The sequence below is a fragment of the Pleurodeles waltl genome, chromosome 10 (assembly GCF_031143425.1).
Source record: "Pleurodeles waltl isolate 20211129_DDA chromosome 10, aPleWal1.hap1.20221129, whole genome shotgun sequence".
Lineage (NCBI taxonomy): Eukaryota > Metazoa > Chordata > Amphibia > Caudata > Salamandridae > Pleurodeles > Pleurodeles waltl.
Genome location: NC_090449.1, coordinates 940,136,609 through 940,160,237, shown reverse-complemented (window position 1 = coordinate 940,160,237; position 23,629 = coordinate 940,136,609). Strand labels below are relative to the sequence as shown.

Below are 23,629 nucleotides of genomic sequence, written 5' to 3'. Positions count from 1 at the left end.
CAGGGCATGCAGTCACAGGATAGGGAGTCCCAGGAAGACAGGGTATGAAGCCACAGGACAGGGAGTCCCAGGGATACAAGGCATGCAGCCACAGGGAGTCAAAGGGAGACAAGGCAGTGGAGCCACAGGACAGGAAGTCACAGGGAGACAGGGCAGTGCAGCCACAGGACAGGGAGTCACAGGGAGGCACGGCATGCAGCCACAGGGAGTCACAGGGAGACAAGGCAGTGCAGCCACAGGAAGTCACATGGAGACAGGGTATATAGCCACAGGACAGGGAGTCACAGGGAGGCACGGCATGCAGCCAGAGGTAGTCACAGGAAGACAAGGCAGTGCAGCCACAGGACAGGAAGTCACAGGGAGATAGGGCAGTGCAGCCATGGGACAGGGAGTCACAGGGAGGCACGGCATGCAGCCACAGGATAGGGATTCCAAGGGATACAAGGTATGCAGCCACAGGGAGTCACAGGGAGACAAGGCAGTGCAGCCAGAGGACAGGAAGTCACAGGGAGACAGGGCAGTGCAGCCACAGGACAGGGAGTCACAGGGAGGCACGGCATGCAGCCACAGGGAGTCACAGGGAGACAAGGCAGTGCAGCCACAGGAAGTCACATGGAGACAGGGTATACAGCCACAGGACAGGGAGTCACAGGGAGGCACGGCATGCAGCCACAGGGAGTCACAGGAAGACAAGGCAGTGCAGCCACAGGACAGGAAGTCACAGGGAGATAGGGCAGTGCAGCCATGGGACAGGGAGTCACAGGGAGGCACGGCATGCAGCCACAGGATAGGGATTCCAAGGGATACAAGGCATGCAGCCACAGGGAGTCAAAGGGAGACAAGGCAGTGGAGCCACAGGACAGGAAGTCACAGGGAGACAGGGCAGTGCAGCCACAGGACAGGGAGTCACAGGGAGGCACGGCATGCAGCCACAGGGAGTCACAGGGAGACAAGGCAGTGCAGCCACAGGAAGTCACATGGAGACAGGGTATACAGCCACAGGACAGGGAGTCACAGGGAGGCACGGCATGCAGCCACAGGGAGTCACAGGAAGACAAGGCAGTGCAGCCACAGGACAGGAAGTCACAGGGAGATAGGGCAGTGCAGCCATGGGACTGGGAGTCACAGGGAGGCACGGCATGCAGCCACAGGATAGGGATTCCAAGGGGTACAAGGCATGCAGCCACAGGGAGTCAAAGGGAGACAAGGCAGTGCAGCCACAGGACAGGAAGTCACAGGGAGATAGGGCAGTGCAGCCATGGGACAGGGAGTCACAGGGAGGCACGACATGCAGTCACAGGACAGGGATTCCAAGGGATACAAGGTATGCAGCCACAGGGAGTCACAGGGAGACAGGGCATGCAGCCACAGGACAGGGAGACAGGGAGGCACGGCATGCAGCCAAAGGTGTCACAGGGAGGCTAGGCATGCAGCCACAGGGAGTCACAGGGAGACAGGGCAGTGCAGCCACAGGACAGGGAGTCACAGGGAGGCACGGCATGCAGCCACAGGGAGTCACAGGAAGACAAGGCAGTGCAGCCACAGGACAGGAAGTCACAGGGAGATAGGGCAGTGCAGCCATGGGACAGGGAGTCACAGGGAGGCACGGCATGCAGTCACAGGATAGGGATTCCAAGGGATACAGGTATGCAGCCACAGGGAGTCACAGGGAGACAAGGCAGTGGAGCCACAGGACAGGAAGTCACAGGGAGACAGGGCAGTGCAGCCACAGGACAGGGAGTCACAGGGAGGCACGGCATGCAGCCACAGGGAGACACAGGGAGACAAGGCAGTGCAGCCACAGGAAGTCACATGGAGACAGGGTATACAGCCACAGGACAGGGAGTCCCAGGGATACAAGGCATGCAGCCACAGGGAGTCACAGGAAGACAAGGCAGTGCAGCCACAGGACAGGAAGTCACAGGGAGATAGGGCAGTGCAGCCATGGGACAGGGAGTCACAGGGAGGCACGGCATGCAGTCACAGGATAGGGATTCCAAGGGATACAAGGTATGCAGCCACAGGGAGTCAAAGGGAGACAAGGCAGTGGAGCCACAGGACAGGAAGTCACAGGGAGACAGGGCAGTGCAGCCACAGGACAGGGAGTCACAGTGAGGCACGGCATGCAGTCACAGGATAGGGATTCCAAGGGATACAAGGCAGTGCAGCCACAGGACAGGAAGTCACAGGGAAACAGGGCAGTGCAGCCATAGGACAGTGGGTGACAGGGAGGTAGCACATTTAGCCACAGGACATGAAATCACAGGGAGGCAGGGCATGCAGCCACAGGGCAGGGAGTCACAGGGATACAGGATGGACCAGACATAGGACAGGGAGTCACAGGGAGGCAGGGCATGGACCCACAGGACAGGTAGTCATGGGGAGGCAGGGTGTAGTGCAGACATAGGGCAGGCAGTCCAGGAAGGCAGAGCATGCAGTCTTAGGCCCGAGTGACAGGAAGGCAGGCGCATGCAGCCACAGGTCAGGGAGGTACAGGAGGCAGGGCATGCAGCCACAGGTCAGGGAGGTACAGGAGGTAGGGCATGCAGCCACAGGTCAGGGAGGTACAGGAGGCAGGGCATGCAGCCACAGGTCAGGGAGGTACAGGAGGTAGGGCATGCAGCCACAGGTCAGGGAGGTACAGGAGGCAGGGCATGCAGCCACAGGTCAGGGAGGTACAGGAGGCAGGGCATGCTGCCTTTGGACAGGGTGTCTTGGAAAGGCAGGAACGTGTACTCACATGATAGAGTGTCACAAGGCAAATTGTAATGGGGCATGCAACGACGAAATTGTCTCAGGGAGGCAAGAACGTGCAGTCACATAGAGGCAGGGCATGCAGCCTCAGGACAGAGTGTCATGGGAAGGCAGAAGTGTGTAATCTCCATGCAAGGTGGCATGGGAAGGGACGAATGTTGGTTGGGTGCCATGAGGTTGGCAGTGGCATGCAGCCACAGAAGAGAGTCTCACGGAGGTGTGGCATTCAGCTATGGGGCAGGATGTAGCAGAGAGAGAGGGGCGTGCAGCCACAGAAGAGAGTGCCACTGATGTAGGGGCATGCAGCTATGGGAATGGGTGTAACAAAGAAAGATAGGGGCGTGCAGCCACAGAAGAGAGTGTCACGGATGGAGGACCATGCGGCTATGGGACAGGATGTAGCAGAGAGAGAGGGGAGTGCAGCCACAGAAGAGAGTGTCACGGATGGAGGACCATGCGGCTATGGGACAGGATGTAGCAGAGAGAGAGGGGAGTGCAGCCACAGAAGAGAGTGTCACGGAGGGAGGAGCATGCAGCTATAGGATAGGGCTTGACAGAGAGAGAGGGGCATGCAGCCACAGAAGAGAGTGCCACGGATTTAGGGGCATGCAGCTATGGGACAGGATGTAGCAGAGAGAGGGCGTGCAGCCACAGAAGAGAGTTCCACGGAGGGAGGACCATGCGGCTGTGGGACAAGATGCAGCAGAGAGAGAGGGGAGTGCAGCCACGGAAGAGAGTGTCACGGAGGGAGGAGCATACAGCTATGGGATAGGGCGTGACAGCGAGAGAGGATCGTGCAGCCACAGGACAGATTGTCACAGGAGGAAACGGAAGTGCTAGTGCAGGACAGGATGTTGCAGGGAGGCAGCGGCATGCACTCCAGAGGCTTGCACGTGCAGTAGGGACATTTGGGATCAAACAATGATGCCACAGATAGGGCAGAGGCATGCAGCCACGTGGTAGAGTGTCAGTGGAGGCAAGGGTATAACGAAACAGAAGAAGGTATCACGGAGCCACAGTGCCATTCAGTCCTAGAGCATTTGAATGGAAACAGAGAAAGGACAGCGTATCACAAGGAGGGAACAGCATGTAGTCAGAGGGAAGAGTGTTACAGGAAGGAAGGTACATACAGACACTGAATAGGATGTGACAGTAGGCCACGATCGTACGTCCACGGAAAGCGTGTCCCCGACAAAAAGCAAGAAGACAGAATGTGAGATGGTTTTTAAATGTCGACCCACACAAGAGAATGCAGCTGAGATGAGCGGGACTGCATCAGTATCATAGATATGGAGGTAGGACAATGCAGACACAGGACAAGGTGTCAGGCGAAGTATAAACCTGCGTCCACGGGACAGGGTGTCACAGGGAGGAAGACAGGCATCCACGGGGGAGGGTGGCGCAGGCAGACAGGACGTGTACCCCAGGAGAGTGTTCCTCATGGAGAAATGAGCATGTAGCTTACAGAGGCACGAGCCACGGGACAGTCTACCACGGGGAGACAGGGGCACGCCATCAAAAGACAGGGTCCACACGGGGACAGAAGAAGCAGCAAAAGAGCCTGTAGGCTTGGGTCATGAAGTCACGGGGAGAAAGGTACATGCAGCGAGAGGTCATTGCGTCACAGCCATATAGCAACATGGTGGCACTGAGACTTGGGAGCATGGCCGGCGGTGTGACGTCATCTTTGTTTACAACATGGCGGGGACTGGGCCCAGCTCGTCGGTGCCCATGTGCCAGGATCACACCCACGAAGCTTCCAATCTACAAACAAACGCACATCTCTACCACGGGGTCGTCTGCGCCCACTTTCCCTACCGTGTTGGTTCAGTTGCTTTGGAGGAGATTGGCTGGTCGCTGTCTCTTGAAGATTGCGCCTGACGAGTGAGGTGTAGGGGGTGGGCAGATTCGTTCCACTGACAGTTTTAGCAATGCACTATTGCTGCTGTCCTTGTTCAGGACCCGTGCCTGCGTGAAGTCCAGCCTGCTACAGCGTAGTCAGACACTAAGGTGCGCCGAGAGGCGCTGCTTCAAGACACCTGCACTGTGTGTGATGACTGCGCGCTGAAATACGTGTGGTAGGCACGATGGCTGCAATCCGGCATGGGCAGGGCAGTGGGCAGTGAAAGTAGCCAAGAGTGAGCAGGGTTGGTGGGTGTCGGAAGTTGGCTTCGAGTTGCTATATAAACGCTGTAGCTCAACAACGCGGTGCCTGATTAAAGAAATGCACAAGTGCCGCTGTGTTTGTTGCCGACAACAAAACTGTATGTATCGTATGGACAAGTGAACATTATGTTCACTTTCTCGGGCGTATAATGCTCGCCTACAAAAGTGAATGCATTTTACTTAAACAAGTGCAGGTCCCTGGCCACCAGGCACATTTTTTTACTTAAACGAGTTGTTCTTATCTGTACGCGTGTGTTCCAATCCGGCCTGGGGTTTTTAAATGTCACCAGAACACGAGACTACAATATATCGCCGTGTTAAGTATGTTACCAGTTTATTACAGTACATATGTTATCAGTTTATCACAGTATTTTTGGGGCTGCACAAAATTGTTCTTATTCAGACACGTAAATGTTTATTGAAAATTACAAATGAAAAATAATAGTGCATCATACATTGTGGCTGTCCCTCGAAAGAAGACACGAAAAATGCTTAATTAAGTAGTTAAGAAGTAAACCCTTCAGGGAAAGCACCCTTTACTTAGTTAAAATATACATAATATTGTCAGTAGAAAGGACACTGTATTTAACATGCTTTCTACAAGGTGCGCAGCTTGGAATAGGAACATGCAGATTCTATTTAACTTCCATGAATGGAATGGTCGTTAAACATTAGAGGATCATGGCACTGTGAATTGTTAAACGTTCCTGAACTTTCATTAGACACAGTGCGGTAGTATAAAAGCACTACGTTTTCCAGGGACTCTGAAATATGGAAAATATGACACTGATTGATGTGAAATTTAGAAAATATTTCAACTGTCTCTGTAAAACGTGAGCTTCAGAATAATATTAACATTCCTAACCACGCTCCACCGCGTTACACTATACTGCTTTGATCAAAAGTCTATAATGGAAGGTAAATAACAACTGGAAGACCCAATATATATATATATATATATATATATATATATATATATATATATATATACACATACATATATTTGTATATATATATATATATATATATATATATATATATATATATATATATATATATATGTATATTTCTATCTATATATATACACACACACACATGTCCCCAAACCACTCTGCAGCAAGTTATGCAGGACATTATATGTGACACTGCAGTTATTTACATTATAAAACAAATGCAAATCATGCAGCATTCTCTCTAAAGTTAGTTTATTAATTTCAGATAGAAATAGTATTTTTTGTAAAATCCGCAAATTTTGCAAAATACGTGACATGCTATATAGCTAATCATGTGGCAAATGCAGAGAATCCATATTATGCTGTAGCGACAGATTCTCCTAAACCCACCAACTCTCGTCTGTTGCCCATTGTCTCATAAACTCTTCAATCAGGAAAGGTTAACAAAACCTAAACATTCTAATTCCAGTCAGTACCCGTTATCTGCCTTTTGAAGAAAAACAACATTTTCCAGATAACTACTGCAAAATAAACGTATACTATAAAAGTTAATGACGGGCACCATCTGTAATATGGTTGTATGTTACAATCTCAGAATTCTGGTGACATTCACAAATCACTCAGTACTCTCTGTATATGTACGATGTATGTAGTGGGTAGACATGTTTAATGTATGAGTGTATCTGTAGAGACTTGTGCACGTGTCGCCTATACATAAGTAGGTATGGTGCCATAAACACATACATACACCTTACGAGTATGTACCTAAAGAAATGCAAACGCCTGACATGTTCACTCGTGCCTGCATCCTGCTAGGTTGCATCCATTTTCCGCTAGAGACCTGGAACATGGATCGTTCTTTCAATTCCCCCTGACTGAATATTAATCAGTTGAATATGGGTTAAAGATTCATTTTCTGCCCGAGTATGGGCATTTTATTCTTACTACTTTCCTTACGGCGCCAGAACTGACTTGTAACATCGTTTACACGTTTAGTATCACGTAGTAAAGATCCCTTTATTCGCTGTGGGCAGTGTTTAACATACCTCCTGGTCTCGACATACGCAAAGACCTGAATGGCACTCGTGCGCTTCGAGCTTGCATTAATAACCCCGTGCATTTCACCGATTTCCTCTCCACTACAATCGAAATAGATTTAATTCGAAATTCCTGCAGCTCAGCGCAAACTCAGGCAGCGCCTACACCTGCCAGCGCTCCGAGGAAGCGCTCCCTGCACCCTCACAAAGAGGTCTCTGGCCACAGCCCCGGGGCCCTCTCAGAAAAACAAAAGATGACGAGCCCCCTCCGGGGCGGGAAGCGCCCCTCTCCACGGGGGAAAGAACACCCCACACCAGCCCGCTGCCCCCGAACAATGGGCGCCTTTCAGGAGTCCCAGCGGGGGCCATAATTAAACAGGAGGCAGATGCCCCCTGGCATTGAAACCGGAGTTCGCCACCTCGGGTTAGGCCAACACACAAGCCTCTGTACAATGGCGTCGCCTCGGCCCCCGGGGGTCTTTACAATCCCACAAGGTGTGGTGCCCTCAGAGCTGGGCTTTCTCAGGGGGGCAAGAGCGGCAGCGAAGGAGAACTATTTACAACACCCGCCCCCGAGAGCTCCCATCGACAGGCAATGGACTCTAGGAACTCTGGGTTAATGGCAACGAGGATGCGGCGACAACCTGCAGTCGTGTGTGTGTATATGTGCGTGTGTGTGTGTGCGTGTTCCTGTGTCATTGCTTTGTGAAGAAGGCGTGTGTGCATATATATGTGTGTGTTTGTGTGTTCTGTGGGGAAGACGTGCGCAGAGATGTGCACGTTTGTATTTCACTGATATAGATGTCTATATATCTGACTGTATATATATATATATATATACATAATACACATATGTGTGTGTGTGTGTGTATATATATATATGCCGTAATTTCAGTTTCTCTAAATCAATCAGCGAAAAATACATCTACATCCTATTCCCAGAACAAAGCCACACAAAGGCACATTAGAATGCAGATTACTGTTGGGACTCTTTTGCATTTAGTCACAGTTCCAAGCATCTCTGTGATGTGCCTTGAAAATATACCCGCCCTTGTGTTTGGATGTGCATTTCTTGCGTGTTGATTTACAATTGTGCTAGAATAGGCGTGTCCTTGCTCGGTTTATGTGCAAATATAATTCTGCTGAGTCAGTCTGTTTTTGCTGTTTTCTTATTATGTAGACACACGTTTGGTGTGTCTTTGCCGCGTGCATATATATCTATAGGTACGTGTGTGGCGTGTAGGTTAACATACACACATTTATTTAATTATAAAACATATGTTTAATTTTTGTCAAATATTAATTTTCTCAACTAGATAATGTATTGTTGCTATTTTTCACACTTTATAAGAAGAGGCATTCCGGCCAACTCACAAAAAATGTGCCCCTAAATATTAGGACCCTAAATGCAATGACATGTTTGAGTGTGTCCTCTTTTAAAATACTTCTAAAGCAATATATTGCTTGTAGATGTTGGTTGAATGACGGAAGAAATACATTTGTTCGAACAAAGACTGATATGGAGGGAGCAACTAACGACCATCAGCAATGTAAAGTGTGCCCTTGGTTTTCCTAAAATACCCATAAACCGGCAGAGGCAGGCATGTGCCACTTCGAGGAATCCGTGGGAACGGGCGCGGGGTTGGTGTGTGCGTGCGCGCTCACCTGCAGGTAGGACACAGGGGACGCTAACAAAGGGCCCGGGGCTGCAGCAGACGCCTAGCCCGCCCTGCCGGTGCCCACGGCAGGTCCCAGCAGGCGGACCCACCCCGCGTTCCTCGCCTGCCCCCTCTGTATCAGCAAGGCCTCTCCATTCAGGGCAGCTTTGTGAGCGTCCGGATCGGGTTACCCTCCCTCGTGTTAAAGTGCGGACTCTTGTTAAAAGCAGCCTAGAACAAGGCAGGCACTTAAAGCTCCTTTCAGGGTCACTGGAGCGGGCCCGAGGGCTCGAGGGGTTCAAGGAGGAGAGGGGCGGACGCGGGGCTGTGTTGCCGTCCACTGTGCCAGCCAATGCGCAGGTGGTCTGAAATATGCAAAAATATTCACCTGCCATAAATCTGTCAAATATGAGAACATTAGATACATGCCTTATAAAACATGCATTCTGCCACCCTTGACCAAGAAAGAGGGAAGGGAAGACGAAATAAAATAAATTATCATGAAATCTGAAAACACCTTCAGTAGGATAAGTCCAGCCGCACAGTCCAGTGCAACATGGCAATAATTGTATTTTGTGCTTCCGAACGGCACATATCGTCACCTTCTATCGAGAAGCAAAGGAAGACCGAAGTTGCAAAATAACAGCAAGATGTTGTCGAAATGTGCATACACCTCCAATTGGCATAGGCCCCGCTCCACAACTAGTGAAATACACAACTGGTTTCATTGTGGGTCTCCGAGGGGGTCCTCGTGCCACTGTCCCCAAGAAGGAAAGTGAAGACGGACTCGCAGATAAATCACAGTCATTGATTATTTGCAAAGCGCAAACAGCTGAAATTATCCCAGCTCCACAATTTGTCAAAATGGACAAATAAATCCGTGCATTGTGTGCCTCGAAACAGTCCCAATAAAAGGCACCTGGGAGGTTTCCAAAAGTCTCGGCTTTTTTGTATAAATTAAAAACCTCGAAGCTGCGGTTTCTCCTCTCCAAGGTGAGAGCGCTGTCCGAGCTGTGAATTGGCGCAGATTGCGCCGAGCTGTGGGCGCAAAGAATGCCCGTCCCTGATCAGCGTCTCTCTCCCCGACACCGCTGCCCCTTCCATCCAGTCGCACCCTCAGACCGCAGCCCCTACCTGGCTCCTGGCATGGGGTCTTCATGAGACAGGCCGGGGGTCGCCCACTGCTCAGGGCCAGAGGCGCGGAAGCCGCGGACGAGGGACCCGCTGCGCTGCCCCAATGTCTTCCCCAGTCCATCTCCAAGCAGCAGTGAGCTAGCAGCAGGATCCGCACATATAAATCCGCCCGCAAATAATACATGGATTAATAATAACAAGGTATGAAGTTCTTTTTATAGTGGGGGAGCGAAAAAGGAAGAGAATTGAAACTAAACGCGGCAGTTAGACAACCATTTTGATAAGAGGATAATTGAGGCGACACTGGTGTATAATTAGGGGATAATTTATGCTATAGCCACTTTTATTCCACCTCCCAAAATAAACCCCGTCCATAATCATTACAAGCAAATTGTTCTGAATTTTATAGCAGCAATTTCGAACAAAGTACGGGCGGTTAATCATGGGAAATTTCTGCGTGTTTCCTGATTAGGAGCGTAATTGCTTCTCTTCAGACGGGGAAAATACCTGTAAAACGGCACTATTTTCATCATTAGCCGTGTTGACAATTAAATAAAAAATCAATTGGGATTGTAATCTGCTGACACGTCGAGAAGGAAGCCACTTGTGCCGGGAAGTTTGTGCTGTAATCAAGGTTTGATCGAAGCACTAAGCGCACAGGGTCATTTGCATACGTTTGGAGCGTCGGACGGGACAGGCGGTGCGTGGCTGCTGGCTCACAGCTCCCCTCATACATAACTCTGTTATCTGATTTATAGCACTGCTCTGGTGAAAGGCACGTTTCTCTCACGCCTCCAGGTTCACCTTCTGCGTCCATTGTCCCCTTGTGCGCATGTTTGCGAGCTTGGGGGACAGCTCCCTTGCAGGAATGCACGCAATTAGGGCCTCTTTCAGTGGGATTGAGGCTGGAGGCGAGGTGAGCTGCGCCCCTTTTCTCATTAGACCCCAACGCAACTGTGCTTTGATCGTGCATGGCTTGAGGGGCTAATGGACGCAAAACACCTTATATTGTGTGTAAATGGGAAGTTTGCACGAAAGATTCCATGCCAGTAGTTAATATTACTGCGCGCTCCGTGGGCATAATGCAGGCGCAGGAGCGACTGGTGGTCTTGCAAGGGGCTGGCAGGGGCGAGGAGAAACTACTTGTGAAGATGGGCACAGAAAACAACAAATAAAGGTCTTTTAGCACAAAGGAAAGCGTGCCCTCACAAGGTGGGCGCAGCACTGGTTCAACACAAAAGAAAGCTGCTCCTTGAAGGGCACGCACACTGTGAACTTAACACAAGGGGTGCATCCGTGTGGTGCTGCGCAGAAATAGGTTGCTCCGTGAAGGCGGGCTCGGCACACACAATAATGCTCCGTGAGGGTGGGCACGGCGCACACAATAATGCTCCGTGAGGGTGGGTACGGCGCACACAAAGGCTGCCATGTGAAGGGTGCCTCGGCACAAGATGCGGACTCAGCAGGCAATATGTTTGTGTCGTGAAGGTGTGCGCAGCACAGAGGGAGGCCTTGCATGAATGCGTGACATCACTTAAGGATGCTCTGCTGGGAACCTAGCCGGGGCGTGAACGTGGCGCAGCACCGAGGATGCTGCTCTGTGATGGAGCCTGGAGTCTAAAGAGGGCGCAACGCATCAAGGAGGTTGCGCCGTCTGTGCGCAGGAGGACGGCACCTGAAGGTGCTGCTGCGTGAAGGTAGGCGCAGGACCAGGCGCTAGTGCAGCAACCCGGGGTGGTGACGTCACGGCACGAGTGACCAATCGGGAGGCGATGCCCTTTGGAGACAAACCATTCTGACTTGTGGCGTCTGGGCGAAGTCTAAAAGCAGAGGCGCAACTTTAGCGGCTGCGGATCCACCTTAAAGCGCCCGCCTCAAACTGCGAGGCACAAAGGAAAGCCCGGCGCGGAGAAGGGGGAGAGCGGGAGCCGGCGGAGCCCGGGCTGGGGCCCCCCGTGCGCCGCCGGCGCTAGGAGGAGGGGGCGGGGGAGGCGCTGGCGGGCGGCCGCGCACAAACTTTGATGATGACCATGACGGCCATGGCTGACGGCTTGGAAGCCGCCGACTCGTCCAAGTCCGCCTTCATGGAGTTCGGGCAGTCCGCCTCCCAGCAGCAGCAGCAGCAGAGCTCCCCGGCCATGGCGGCGGCCGGCGGCCACTACCCGCTGCACTGCCTGCACGGCGCGGGCCCCCTGGCGCACCAGCACCACCCGCAGCACCCGCAGCACCAGCACGACGCCTCGTCCTACTCCGGAGGGGGCTCGTACGGCCGAGCCCCTCTGGCGGCAGCGGCCTCCGTCTACCCCTACATGGGCCACTCTCAGCACAGCCCCTACCTGCAGCCCTACAGCGGGGGCGCGCAAAGCAGGGCCGACGACCCAGGTGAGGCCCCGGCAAGGGGGCGGTTTAGGGGGTTGGGGAGGGGGGGTCACAGCCACGACCCACACCACGGATAATGGGGGTGCAGCAGGAAGGCAGAGGAGAGGCAGCGGGGCTCGGTGCGCCCAGACTCACACTTCTGAGACCAGCCACTGTTACTCACCACAGTACCACGGCAGAGGAGAGGCAGGAGGGCTCAGGGATCGGTGCACCACAGGCCCACATTACTGAGACCAGCCACTCACTGCACCAGGGCGGTGAGGGGCATGAGGCCACGAGGTCAGGGCATCCGTGACTGTACATCACTGATACCCCAAGCTTTATTTTTCATGTAGCACAAGAACGTAGGGTTATTGCAGACCCACACTACTGAGGTCAGCCACTGTTACTTACCACGGTACCACGGCAGAGGAGAGGCAGGAGGGCTCGGGGATCGGTGCACCACAGGCCCACACTACTGAGTTCAGCCACTGCACCAAGGACGTGAGGGGCATTACGGCACGAGGTCAGGACATTAATGACTGCATAATACTGATACCAGCTGGCAGTACCAGGGTATGGAATCATGCCCTGCCACGCCACTGAGGTGAAAGATCAGTGCACAGCCCACCGCCCTTAATGATACAAGTGTATGACACGAGCAAATAGTGACCACTGCACCTTGAACTGCTCGCTACAGGTACCAGCCAAAGCACTAGGGTGATAGGAGTGAACAGGACGCCGTGACCAGTGCACCACTAATTTCACACTACTGAGATCAGCCACAACACCGGTGCACGGAGGTCAGTGCCGGCCGCCGTAATTGATACAAGTGTGTGGCACGAGGAAATAGTGATAATTTCACCACGAACTGCACGCTACTGTTACGAGCCAAAGTACTAGGGTGATAATAGTGATCTGGGCACGGAGACAATTGTACCACTATTTTCACACTACTGAGATCAGCCACAGAACCGCAGCAGGGAGATCAGTGCACCACTGATAGCACACTCGTGAATTTAACCACGGCGCTGAGGCAGGAGAGCGTGAGCACTGCCCGGGGATCAGTGCAACCGCGGCCGCGCACTGCTGAGACCAGCCACAGCTTCGGTTGAGGGTTCTGGCACGGGAATCACCGCCCTGCACCAGAGCAAAGCACAGCCCTGGGACCAGTGTAGGCACAAGAGAGAAAAATATGGGTAGAGTCCCCACACAGGGACAGAGCGGAGCACGGGACCGGGGCAGACATTGCTCAGTGCCGCAGGCAGCGACCTGAGCACGGCGATACGACAGGGCAGTGCACCAGCGCCAGGGCTTCGGTGCCACACACAGGGATATGGGCACCGCGCTGCGACAGGGCAGTGCACGAGCACCAGGGCTTCGGTGCCACACACAGGGATATGGGCAAGGCGCTACCACAGTGCAGTGCGCCAGGGCTTGAGTGCCACACACACGGATCTAGGCAAGGCGCAACGACAGGAAAGTACTCAATGCAGTGCACATGACCCTAGTGCCACATACGGCTCGGGACAGAGCTTATGGTTCAGAGATCAGGACAAGCAGACGAACCAGGCAGGCCTAGCTGCAGCCGCACAGATATGCGATGGAACATGCATAATTAGAATAGCAGTGCTCCCAGGGAACTGAACGGCACCAGGGGACTGGGGCCTCGAAGCAGGAATGACTAGACTCTAGGCACCGAGAAAGCATCGGTGGAGACATCGGGGCGCGACCATGAGCAAACATCATGTGAGTCAGGCGTTATTGCAGCCAGCACATAAAACAGGCAAAATGTCAGGGCATGGAGCAGGCCTCGGTGCAGTCACATCCCGTTAATAACATTAGAGGTGGAAACCCGGACAGGCACCCAAATCCAGCAAAGAGCAGCTCTGCTGTTATAGTCCCTCTGCTGCTTCATTTTTCCTGCACATGTTTATATTTCACATATTTAACTGTTTCCACAAATGCCAGGGTGATCTGCGCTTTTGTGTATTCAGCGGTTCCGCACAGGTACCAGTGATGGTTACCAAGGCAGCAGGATGTCTGCCTGGGCCGAGGGGTGGAGGGATGCACAGGCCGACACACAGTGCGTGTATCAATAAACAATTATATTCCGGCTCTCATGACATTGCCGAGGATCACATGGGACTCAGGTGCGCCTCAAAAACGGCACTTTCACAAATGTGCCCACGGGGACACCCGGCAGACTGCCCGACAAGAGTCTAGCAATCGCAACGGTATTTGTGCGAGTGTCATGCAGAGGCGCTGTAGTGCCGAGAACGGTGATAGTGCAGCGAGGCGCCTCCCCTCATTGCCTAAGCAGCACACACGCTTGTGTGGTACCCCTGGCCCACGAAGTGATTGATAGGGCATTGTTTGTATTTACGTGACCCCGTATGACACTGTCCGGCTATATTACATCCGAACACCCGGTGAATTCCGAGAGAAACCCGGGCCCGCTACTCGGGCCAGAAGATGCACCGCGGAAACGGCCAAATGAGCACGTCACTGACCTGGAGCCCCCTGAGTACAGGTAGATCAGGAGATCGGGAAGATGCGTCCGCTGCTAACAAAGGACCAACCTCGTGCAGAGCCCTGCACGTGCCTCTGGCTGCAAGGCAGCAACTATTATCCTTCCCAGAGAGGATGGAGACAGTGATACGGGACAAGGACTGTACTGATGGCCATAATACTTCTACTACTATTGCTACTAATAATAATAATAATGCTCACAATACTAGTGATAGCACCACTAATACAAATCAGAATACCTGTTACTCTAGTAGCAATTAGTAGAGCCTAATAATAAGAGCAATTCAGATAAGAACAGTAATAATATTAATGCTATTAGTACTAATGTTAATAATAGTGCTATCACTAATAAGAATAATACCCGATAATGTAGCAGTAGTACTACAATGCCCATTAATAATATTGTAATTATTATTGTTATTATTATTATTATTTTATATGCGTCTCTGGCAGCATTTTCTCCCAATTCAATTGTAACAGCGTGCATACTCTTTTTACCTTTCCATCCACTTTGGAAGGATAAAGTAACACATCTTCCCGTTGTGTATAGACATAACTGCAACAGAGACATTTGCACTTAGTTTTTAGCAGATCGGTGATATAAACAGAATTAGCCGTGGACATGTACTACCTGTTTTTATGTGGGTAAATGCCACGAAACACAGACATATATAAAGAGAGAAGTATACATAATGTCCATGTACTGTACACGAGGGACGTTAAATATGTTAATACACCATGCAGCATTTCCGTTGTGCACGAGACTCACTTCTACTGGGAGGCTGCACGTGCCTGCCAGTCTTTTGTATTTGGATGAATGTTTCTGTGTCACACGTTTTCTGATGTTGAATGCAGACGGCCCCAGCGCGCGGTACATATTTTCTTAATGACGTGTATCAATGTTTTGTTTTCAGATCAACAAAAAACAACAGTGATCGAAAACGGCGAAATCCGGTTCAATGGGAAGGGAAAAAAGATCCGCAAACCCCGAACTATTTACTCGAGTCTCCAGCTGCAGGCGCTAAACCATCGCTTCCAGCAGACGCAGTACCTGGCCCTGCCCGAGAGAGCCGAGCTGGCCGCCTCCCTGGGGCTGACGCAGACACAGGTAATGGTCAGCAGGGGTTAGGCCAGGCCCATGCCTGGAGAGGGGCTGGGGCCTCGGGAGAGCCGAGCAGGGCCCCTGAGGCTGAGGCAGACACAGGCAATGGCTACCTACCCAGGGGGGAAGGTGAGACCCGAGAGAGCAGAGCTGACGGGCTCTCTGGGGATCACCAGACACGGGTAATTGTCAGGGCTTCTCCGAGGCGAGGCCCGGGCCTCGATAGAGCCGAGCAGAGCCCCTCCACCCCCTCCCCCCCCCCCCACACCCCCGAGGCAGACACAGAAAATGGCTACCAATCCTGGAGGGAGGGTGAGACCCGAGAGAGCCGAGCTGGAGACCTCCCTTGGGCTGACACAGGCACTGGTAAAGGTCTGGGGTTCGTCTAGGCCCGGGTTTGGAGAGGGGCTGGGACACCCCCCGACACAAACAATGGCTGCCAGCCCATGATGGAGGGTGATTACCGAGAGAGCCCGTTTGTCGGCCCTCTTGGGGTGACATAGACAGATGTAATCACACAGCCAGGCCCAGAACAGGAGAGGGGGTGACACCCTACATATGTGGCCTGGACCTTCCCTGGGCTGACACAAATTGCACTCTAGCACTTGTAAAGCGCTAACCATGTGGAGCACTGGTAGGAGCTACAAGCACAGGTGTGGTTGGAAAAAGATTGCCTTTGATTTGCACCTATGTAGGAAGTGTTTCCGGGTCATGCATAAGTGATTGATGAGGTGCCCATAACTTGCCTTGGGGCAATGATTTGCCTATGATGGATGAGGGTTGTGAGGTGTAGGAAGTGTTTCCGGGTCATGCATGAATGATCGCTGTGGTGCCCTTACCTTGCCTTGGTGCAATGTTTACCTATGATGGATGAGGGTTGTGAGGTGTAGGAAGTGTTTCCGGGTCATGCATGAATGATCGCTGTGGTGCCCTTACCTTGCCTTGGTGCAATGTTTACCTATGATGGATGAGGGTTGTGAGGTGTAGGAAGTGTTTCCGGGTCATGCATAAGTGATGGATGAGGTGCCCTTACCTTGCCTTGGTGCAATGTTTGCCTATGATGGGTGAGATGCATGAGAGAGAGTTGCACGTGTAGAGTACATATTGTACTGTCATTGCGATTGGCTGTCCAGGTCCCAGTTATTGTATTTGTGATTAATTTACATTTTGAGTCCAACATTTTCATGCTGACTGTGACAAGAGGTCACCCACTCTGAGATCTGGGAGGTGCTGCGCTACAATGATGCTAGAAACAGATGCGAAGGAATGCACTGAGTTACAGTCATCCTTTGTATGGCCTACCTTGCTAGGTTATCAACTGAAACATGTCAGCTAATCTCCTGAAAGTTTGACTAGTCCTCACCTGTAGGTGTTGGCTGAGTTAGAGTCCTCCAGTGACAGCAGTCTGTAGGATGTCTCTTGACACATAGCATGCCAGTCCCACTGAGTAGTATTTAAAGAGGACCGGATGATTGCTTCCCATTCATGTTGGAGTCCTTGTGTTTGTATAGAAACACAGGACCTCTGCTCTGAGGAAGTACATTTTAGTTAAACCTAGGGGAGACTGTCCCCAAGAAACCAAGAAGTGGCTGTCCCACTCTAACGAGCAGGGGGAGGAGTGAGACCTCAACATAGACATTGGTGCCTGTATAAAAACAAGCAATGGTAAGTCCCTGGGCCTGCCGAGGACGTGACACATGAGATTATACTGCCGCTATGGGCATGTATGTGGTGTCTGCATCCTAGGAAAGATCTACTAGGGCCTACTTCACTATTCTACAGCTGATCTCACCATCCCACATGCAAATATTTAGTAATATGGTATATGCATGCATCCTATCCATGTTTCCCCAGCATCAGTGCCCTTGTTTGTTCACGTACTAGTTGAATATTTCCCCAGCCAGGTTAGAAATCCAATAATTCGAATGATTTAAGTGTGAATCTGTGAAAAATACCTATAATGGAGAACTATAGTTACAGGTATATAAGATTTTCTTCTTTAACATTGGTTGTTTTATAGATTCAGATGCTTGGATCATTCCCCATAATGGATTTCCAATCTGACTGTACAGACAACTATTAACTGTCCACTAAAAAGTGGAATGGGTGGAACATGCCCAAAGCAAGTTTGTAAAAACTGTAAGCACAGGCCCATACACACATACACAGCCAGAGATGCAGACACAGATATGCAAACATATTCACTTCTTAGACACACATACACTCGCCCTTCACCTACCTTCCATGTAACACCCATGCATTCTCAAAGGCATGAGAAGCATAAACTGACAAAATGAGAGCTCGTATACATGCACAGCCTCCAGTAGTTAACGCATAGTGTGGCACAGTTGGAAGGGCAAACCCTCCCTGTACATTAAGGCAAAGTGACAATCTACGTTTTTTTTAGCATCAAACACAGAGAGAGGTATTTACTCGTTGATATAGAACATTAAACCGCTGTTGGTTTTTAGCTCTCAACTCCAGGTTAACCTCGAACAGCAGTCACAAAATCTCCGTTTAACAGTAAGTTTAAGACTTTACGTGTTGTTTGACCCATTTTAGTCAAAGAGGAGATGTTTGTCCATCCCCCGCCATTTCTGTACTGTTACCGATTTAAATGCTTTTTGGCTGCGGAGTTAGAACCTGTGACGCTTCCAGAGTTTTCCATCTGGGCTCGTCCACAGGAAGCAGGGGCCGTGGTCGGCTGCATCGAACTTGGGTCACAATGTGGCCGTATTCAGTGAACCCTCTAGTGCCAGAAGGATTCTTGTGGAGCACAACGTGTGATGTGCACACTTGTCCGTTTCGATGCGTTTTTTATACCATTACGCACATCCGCACCCCGTCTTCATTTGTCCTTTCGAGTGTGCACAAAACAGCTCTCCTTCTGGGCAATGCCCCCAGATGTGTGTACAGCGCGGCTGTCCGTGTGGCGGGCACTGCCCCAGCTGCTGTGCACAAAGCGCTGTCCATCTGGACCCTGTCCCAAATAGTAACACGGAGGCTCTGGGTGTGGCTGCCCTCCATAGAGTGCCGCGAGGACACGCCACTGCGCTGTCCACGGAGCGGGAGTCAGCTGGCACTGTGCCCCTCTGTTGTATTTAAACCAAACACTGTCCATCTGGTCACTGCCCCCAACTGTTATACGCAGAGCAGCTGTCCTCGTGGGCACTGCACCCCTTTATTGGACAGGAATAGGGTGTTCATCTAGGCACTGCACCCTTCTGTTGAAAGTAAAGAGAGCGCCTATCCTTGGGGGCACTGCCTCCTGCTTCTGCATACGCAACTGCAAGTCCAGGCATGCACCCCACTGCCGTACACACGCAACTGTCCTTCTAGGCGCTGAACCGAATAATATACTGCAGCTCTCTAAGTGCTGCCCCTCTCGTTTAAGCACTGGACCCCTTTGCCTACTGCACCTCTTGTGCACACAGATGCTGTGGGGTTTGCAGCCCATTACCTACTGCACACCTCTACAGTGCACAAAGCTGCTGTGCATCCAAGCGCTTATGCGTGCACAGCTGCTGTTGGGGCTGCGCCCCTTATCCCTCGGCGAGCAGACCAGAGAGGAAAGTTCACAGCCTGTGGAGTTAAACCGGTCACTGGCCTCCTAGCCTATCCCCTTACACCCCCCCCCCCCCGCCCCCCTACTCCCCAAGCCCATGTTTCTAGCGTCCAGGAGCGGAGCAGGGCTTACTAAAGTGAAAGTCTGCAATTTGTCCTGTGTGACAGCCTTCTCCAGAGCCCGGGTACGCTCCAAAACGCAAACACGGATAAATCGTGAGGAGGGATCCCTCATAACACACTCGACACAGGCGCACCGCCACCCGGACACACTCACGCATACACGCGCAGGAGTGCCGCGGCTCACACGGTGGTTTTGGAAAAACCGAAGTACCGAAGTCCTTCCGACCATGGAGAAGGCGAAGGCCTGCGTTGCCGCACATTCAAACTGACAGGTTTTGCTTCCATCTTCCAAAGATGGCGCCCATTCATTGGGCAGCAGCATCTTCACAAACGGTATGCGTTGTGTTTGTCTATATGTGTGTGTGCGTGTTTATATATATATATAGACACACGTAAATATACACACACACTTAAAAATACACACACACACACGCGTGTATGTGTAAAAGTTTTCTGCGGTGCTCTGAAGTAACCTAAAGAAGACTCGAAGCACTTTGCAAGCCTCCACAAGAATAACTAATGAACGCTGCATATACACATAAATAACAATAATAATTATTAATAATAACAATAATAATAATAATAATCTTATTTGACTATTTCCAAACGCATGGCAGTGGGTGTGCATATGCCTCTGCCTGACTAATATGCTCACACCAACGTGTGTACAAGCCCAAGGCTTCGACACGTCAGCTAAATTGTACAATTTTCGAGTAAAAATACATTGCCATGTTGAACCCCAGAGAACCACAAAATTGTTTAACGGTTTGAATTAAATTCACCATCACGGAAAATATGAGATTGAAGTTCTGGGGAGCGAGTGTGAAAGCAAGAGCTAGCCCTCGGCAATTGTATGTGACAACAGAGACCGCACAACCCCCTTTCACAACACTAGAGACAAAAAAAAAACACACTGCTAAAACAATCTTACCCCTATGCCTCGCTATCAAAGTATCACCCTATACTGCAACCCCATGGACCTCATGTAGGGGTCACCAGGCGTCGCAGTTGCGATTCCTGGCTTGCTCCTTGCGACTCATGGCGCTGCCTTTGCGACTCCTGACCTCAGAGGTGGCAAAAACAGTGCCAGGAATAAAAGGGCAGCTCGTCCTTATGGACTTCAGCTGCGACTCCACTTTCCTTCTTTTCTGTATTTTTTATTAAAATTAAAAGTGAATAATATTTTATCATTCAATATTACTTTAAAAACTCGATTGCAATTCGCTGTAATATGACATTCCCTGGCAACTAAGGTAACCAAAAAATACTTTGATATATATGTTGTGTGCGCGCTTGTGGGTGAGAGCGTGTTTAAGTGAGACACAGTGTGTGTGTATGTACGTGTGTATATTTAAGCATGCACCTGTGAGCGAAAGTAAAGGTTGAACGGCGTGTGATATCACTTCCGCTACCCCTGGCACTTTGGTGAATTTACGTTCAAGAGCCACCCCTCCATTTCATAAAACAATTCTGGCGCTAGGCTTGTAAACAGTACTGTTCGAACGTGTCATCTGACCTAAAACACGCGCATCTTTCTGGAAGCCATATGTACATATCATGCAAGAAATAATTGTTGTGCACGTGGAATATAATACAGCGTCTCAGTTAGATGCATGATAATATACATCAAACTCCTGGCAAATAAAGAAAGGAAGTTTACGGGAAATCATTTAGAGCTAAAAATTGACAAAATTATTGCAGATGAATAGTAGCTGTTGTCAATATGAGGCGCGTGCCACTCCTCTCCTTCCAGATACAGGAGGATGCCACACGGTGTGTTGGGCAGTCGATCTGTGTCAGCCAAGCTGTTGGATGCCACACGGTGTGTTGGGCAGGGAGTCAGTGTCAGCCATGCTGTTGGATGCCACACGGTGTGTTGGGCAGGGAATCTGTGTCAGCCATGCTGTTGGATGCCACACGGTGTGTTGGGCAGGGAGTCTGTGTCAGCCATGCTGGATGCCACACTGTGTGTTGGGCAGTGAATCTGTGTCAGCCATGCTGTTGGATGCCACACGGTGTGTTGGGCAGGGAGTCTGTGTCAGCCATGCTGGGTGCCACACGGTGTGTTGGGCAGGGAGCCAGTGTCAGCCATGCTGTGTGTTGTCAGTTACCAGGGAACTCTCCGGGTCGCTGCACTGAAGGAGTGAACACAGTAAACCATACCCGATTCCCTAATACCAGGGCGTGCGCAGCCTACCTTGGCATACATATCGCTGTGGGATCAATTTAGACAAATGACAGGCTTTCACTTTCAGCTTTGTGTAGCATTTTGGAAAAGTGAAAGTGAAAGTGGGGCCTTCTCTTCGAGCTCCGTGCTCGCTGGCCTGCTGACGTGGAAAAATGCTTGCAATGGGCTGCCTTTCTTTCGTAGATCTTTGTGGAAACTGAATATCATGCATTTTTTTCCGAGGCAACAATGAGAACTGTGGACTTGGGAAACATTTTAAATATCCCACTGCGTGGATCCGCGGTTTTGTACAGTCCGTCCGCGAACTCCTGAATTCCGCGGATTCGTGAGGTTCGGGGAGGGGCGGTGAGAGAGAGTGAGACGGTCAGGTAGTGATATAGGTTTGCTGGAATGGGGCAGGGAAAAGGCTCGCTGTTCACTTATGGTATTTCACGATTATTGTTTCTCCCCCCCACAGGTGAAGATCTGGTTTCAGAACAAACGCTCCAAGTTTAAGAAACTCCTGAAACAAGGCAGCAACCCTCACGACAGCGACCCTCTGCCGGGTACGGCCGCCCTGTCCCCGCGCTCCCCGGCCCTTCCGCCGGTCTGGGACGTTTCCGCCTCGGCCAAGGGGGTAAACATGGCGCCCAACACCTACATGCCCGGGTACTCGCACTGGTACTCTTCCCCGCACCAGGACACAATGCAGAGATCTCAGATGATGTGATCCCGCGCGAGGAAGAAGTGCAAGGCGGGCACGCTCGGATGCCAGACCCAGTGCCAGGCCCGGGGGTGGAGAGAATCGGCGTCTGGGTGTTAGACTCACCACTTTCACTTGAAATCAGAAAATGCCCGGGGGTTCACCGAGCTGCCACGGGACTCTGCTTGGGAGGTGCCCTTGACTGCAGTGAGAAAGGCAGCCACCCTTTGTGGAGTGTGAAGGGACCGGACGGATGCCGAGCCAGGACACTTTTCTGCAGCCCTTGGGCCTCACACAATGTGTGGACTTCTCAGAATTCGCGTCGTTTTTGATACCTCTGTAGTTTATACCTCTGTAGATGGACTATTTAAGGGGATCTGTGCCCACCTCTTACAACACGGCCACGGCTCGAGAAGTGCACGTGTGTAAGCACGTGGATGAGCACAAAGAAACCACAACGTGACCCACAAACCACTGTATTAATGCCCCCTCAGCACCCGGCAAAAACAGAGGAAAAACACAATTTTGGAAGGTTTAGTGAGCTCCTGGTGGCATTCGTTTGCAATAGCTAGGGACATTTATATCAAACAGATGTCTGTATATATTGTTGAATTTTAGTTGTATATACTTTGTATGTTTATGTCTTCTTTCCTATTTGGAGTAAAGCCACAGAGCGCCACGAAGTCTCGTATACTTCTCTCCGTTACACTGAGCTACCCAGGTTCACCAGGGGGCCGTCCTCAGGACAGAGCCAGCCCCTGTACCCCCACCCATTCCCAAGTAGGAGCAGTGTTCCTTTTCAACGTGTTTCTGATTTATTTTGACTCCATTATAAAATCTTAATTTTATATTTAATCTCAGCATCTTGTGAATTTTCTTTCTAACGTGAATCAAGTGTACTCAGCATGCTCTCATGAACTCTAAATCTACCATACTCTCCAGAACAGAAAATGTCACGTCCGTACTATGGCAAGAAATCCCACCAGCTGTTCACAACAATGTAAACATGAGATATATGTTCTTTCTCCCTTTTCTGAAGATAATGCATATCTATCTATCTATCTATCTTCCCGACTTTCTACAACCTATGAATATTTACATACATGCATAAATATTTGCAATTATATTTCTATACACACACGTGTGTTCGGCACACACTGGCACGTGCATATTACTATACATGCAATAACTTGTACACCACGTAAATAAATGACATTTTAGAGATATAAGGTTACTATATATATATATATATATATAGAGAGAGAGAGAGAGAGCGAGAGAGAGATGAAATAAGCTCGTGACACCCAGCACAAATGTGAACACGCACTCTCGTGCGCACACCCATGCACACATCCAAGCGCCCGCTGTGAAGAGCGTG

At 50.8% G+C, this 23,629-nt stretch overlaps 1 protein-coding gene across 1 annotated transcript; it reads left to right on the top strand.

Annotated features, from left to right (window-relative positions):
• The first annotated feature begins 11,578 nt into the window (after positions 1-11,578).
• On the top strand, positions 11,579-23,106 carry DLX6 (distal-less homeobox 6). The gene is made up of 3 exons (XM_069211735.1): positions 11,579-12,084; positions 15,507-15,700; positions 22,027-23,106. Exons 1-3 carry the CDS (start codon positions 11,724-11,726, stop codon positions 22,276-22,278), a joined length of 807 nt encoding a protein of 268 aa, XP_069067836.1. The 5' UTR covers positions 11,579-11,723; the 3' UTR covers positions 22,279-23,106.
• Positions 23,107-23,629: the final 523 nt, after the last annotated feature.

What these genes read in the sequence shown, in the direction of transcription:
- DLX6 (XM_069211735.1), top strand. Translation starts at nt 11,724, where the DNA reads ATGATGACCATGACGGCCATGGCTGACGGCTTGGAAGCCGCCGACTCG. An exon ending in AAGCAGGGCCGACGACCCAG is followed by an intron (nt 12,085 to 15,506) that starts GTGAGGCCCCGG and finishes TTTTGTTTTCAG; the next exon opens with ATCAACAAAAAACAACAGTG. An exon ending in TGGGGCTGACGCAGACACAG is followed by an intron (nt 15,701 to 22,026) that starts GTAATGGTCAGC and finishes TCCCCCCCACAG; the next exon opens with GTGAAGATCTGGTTTCAGAA.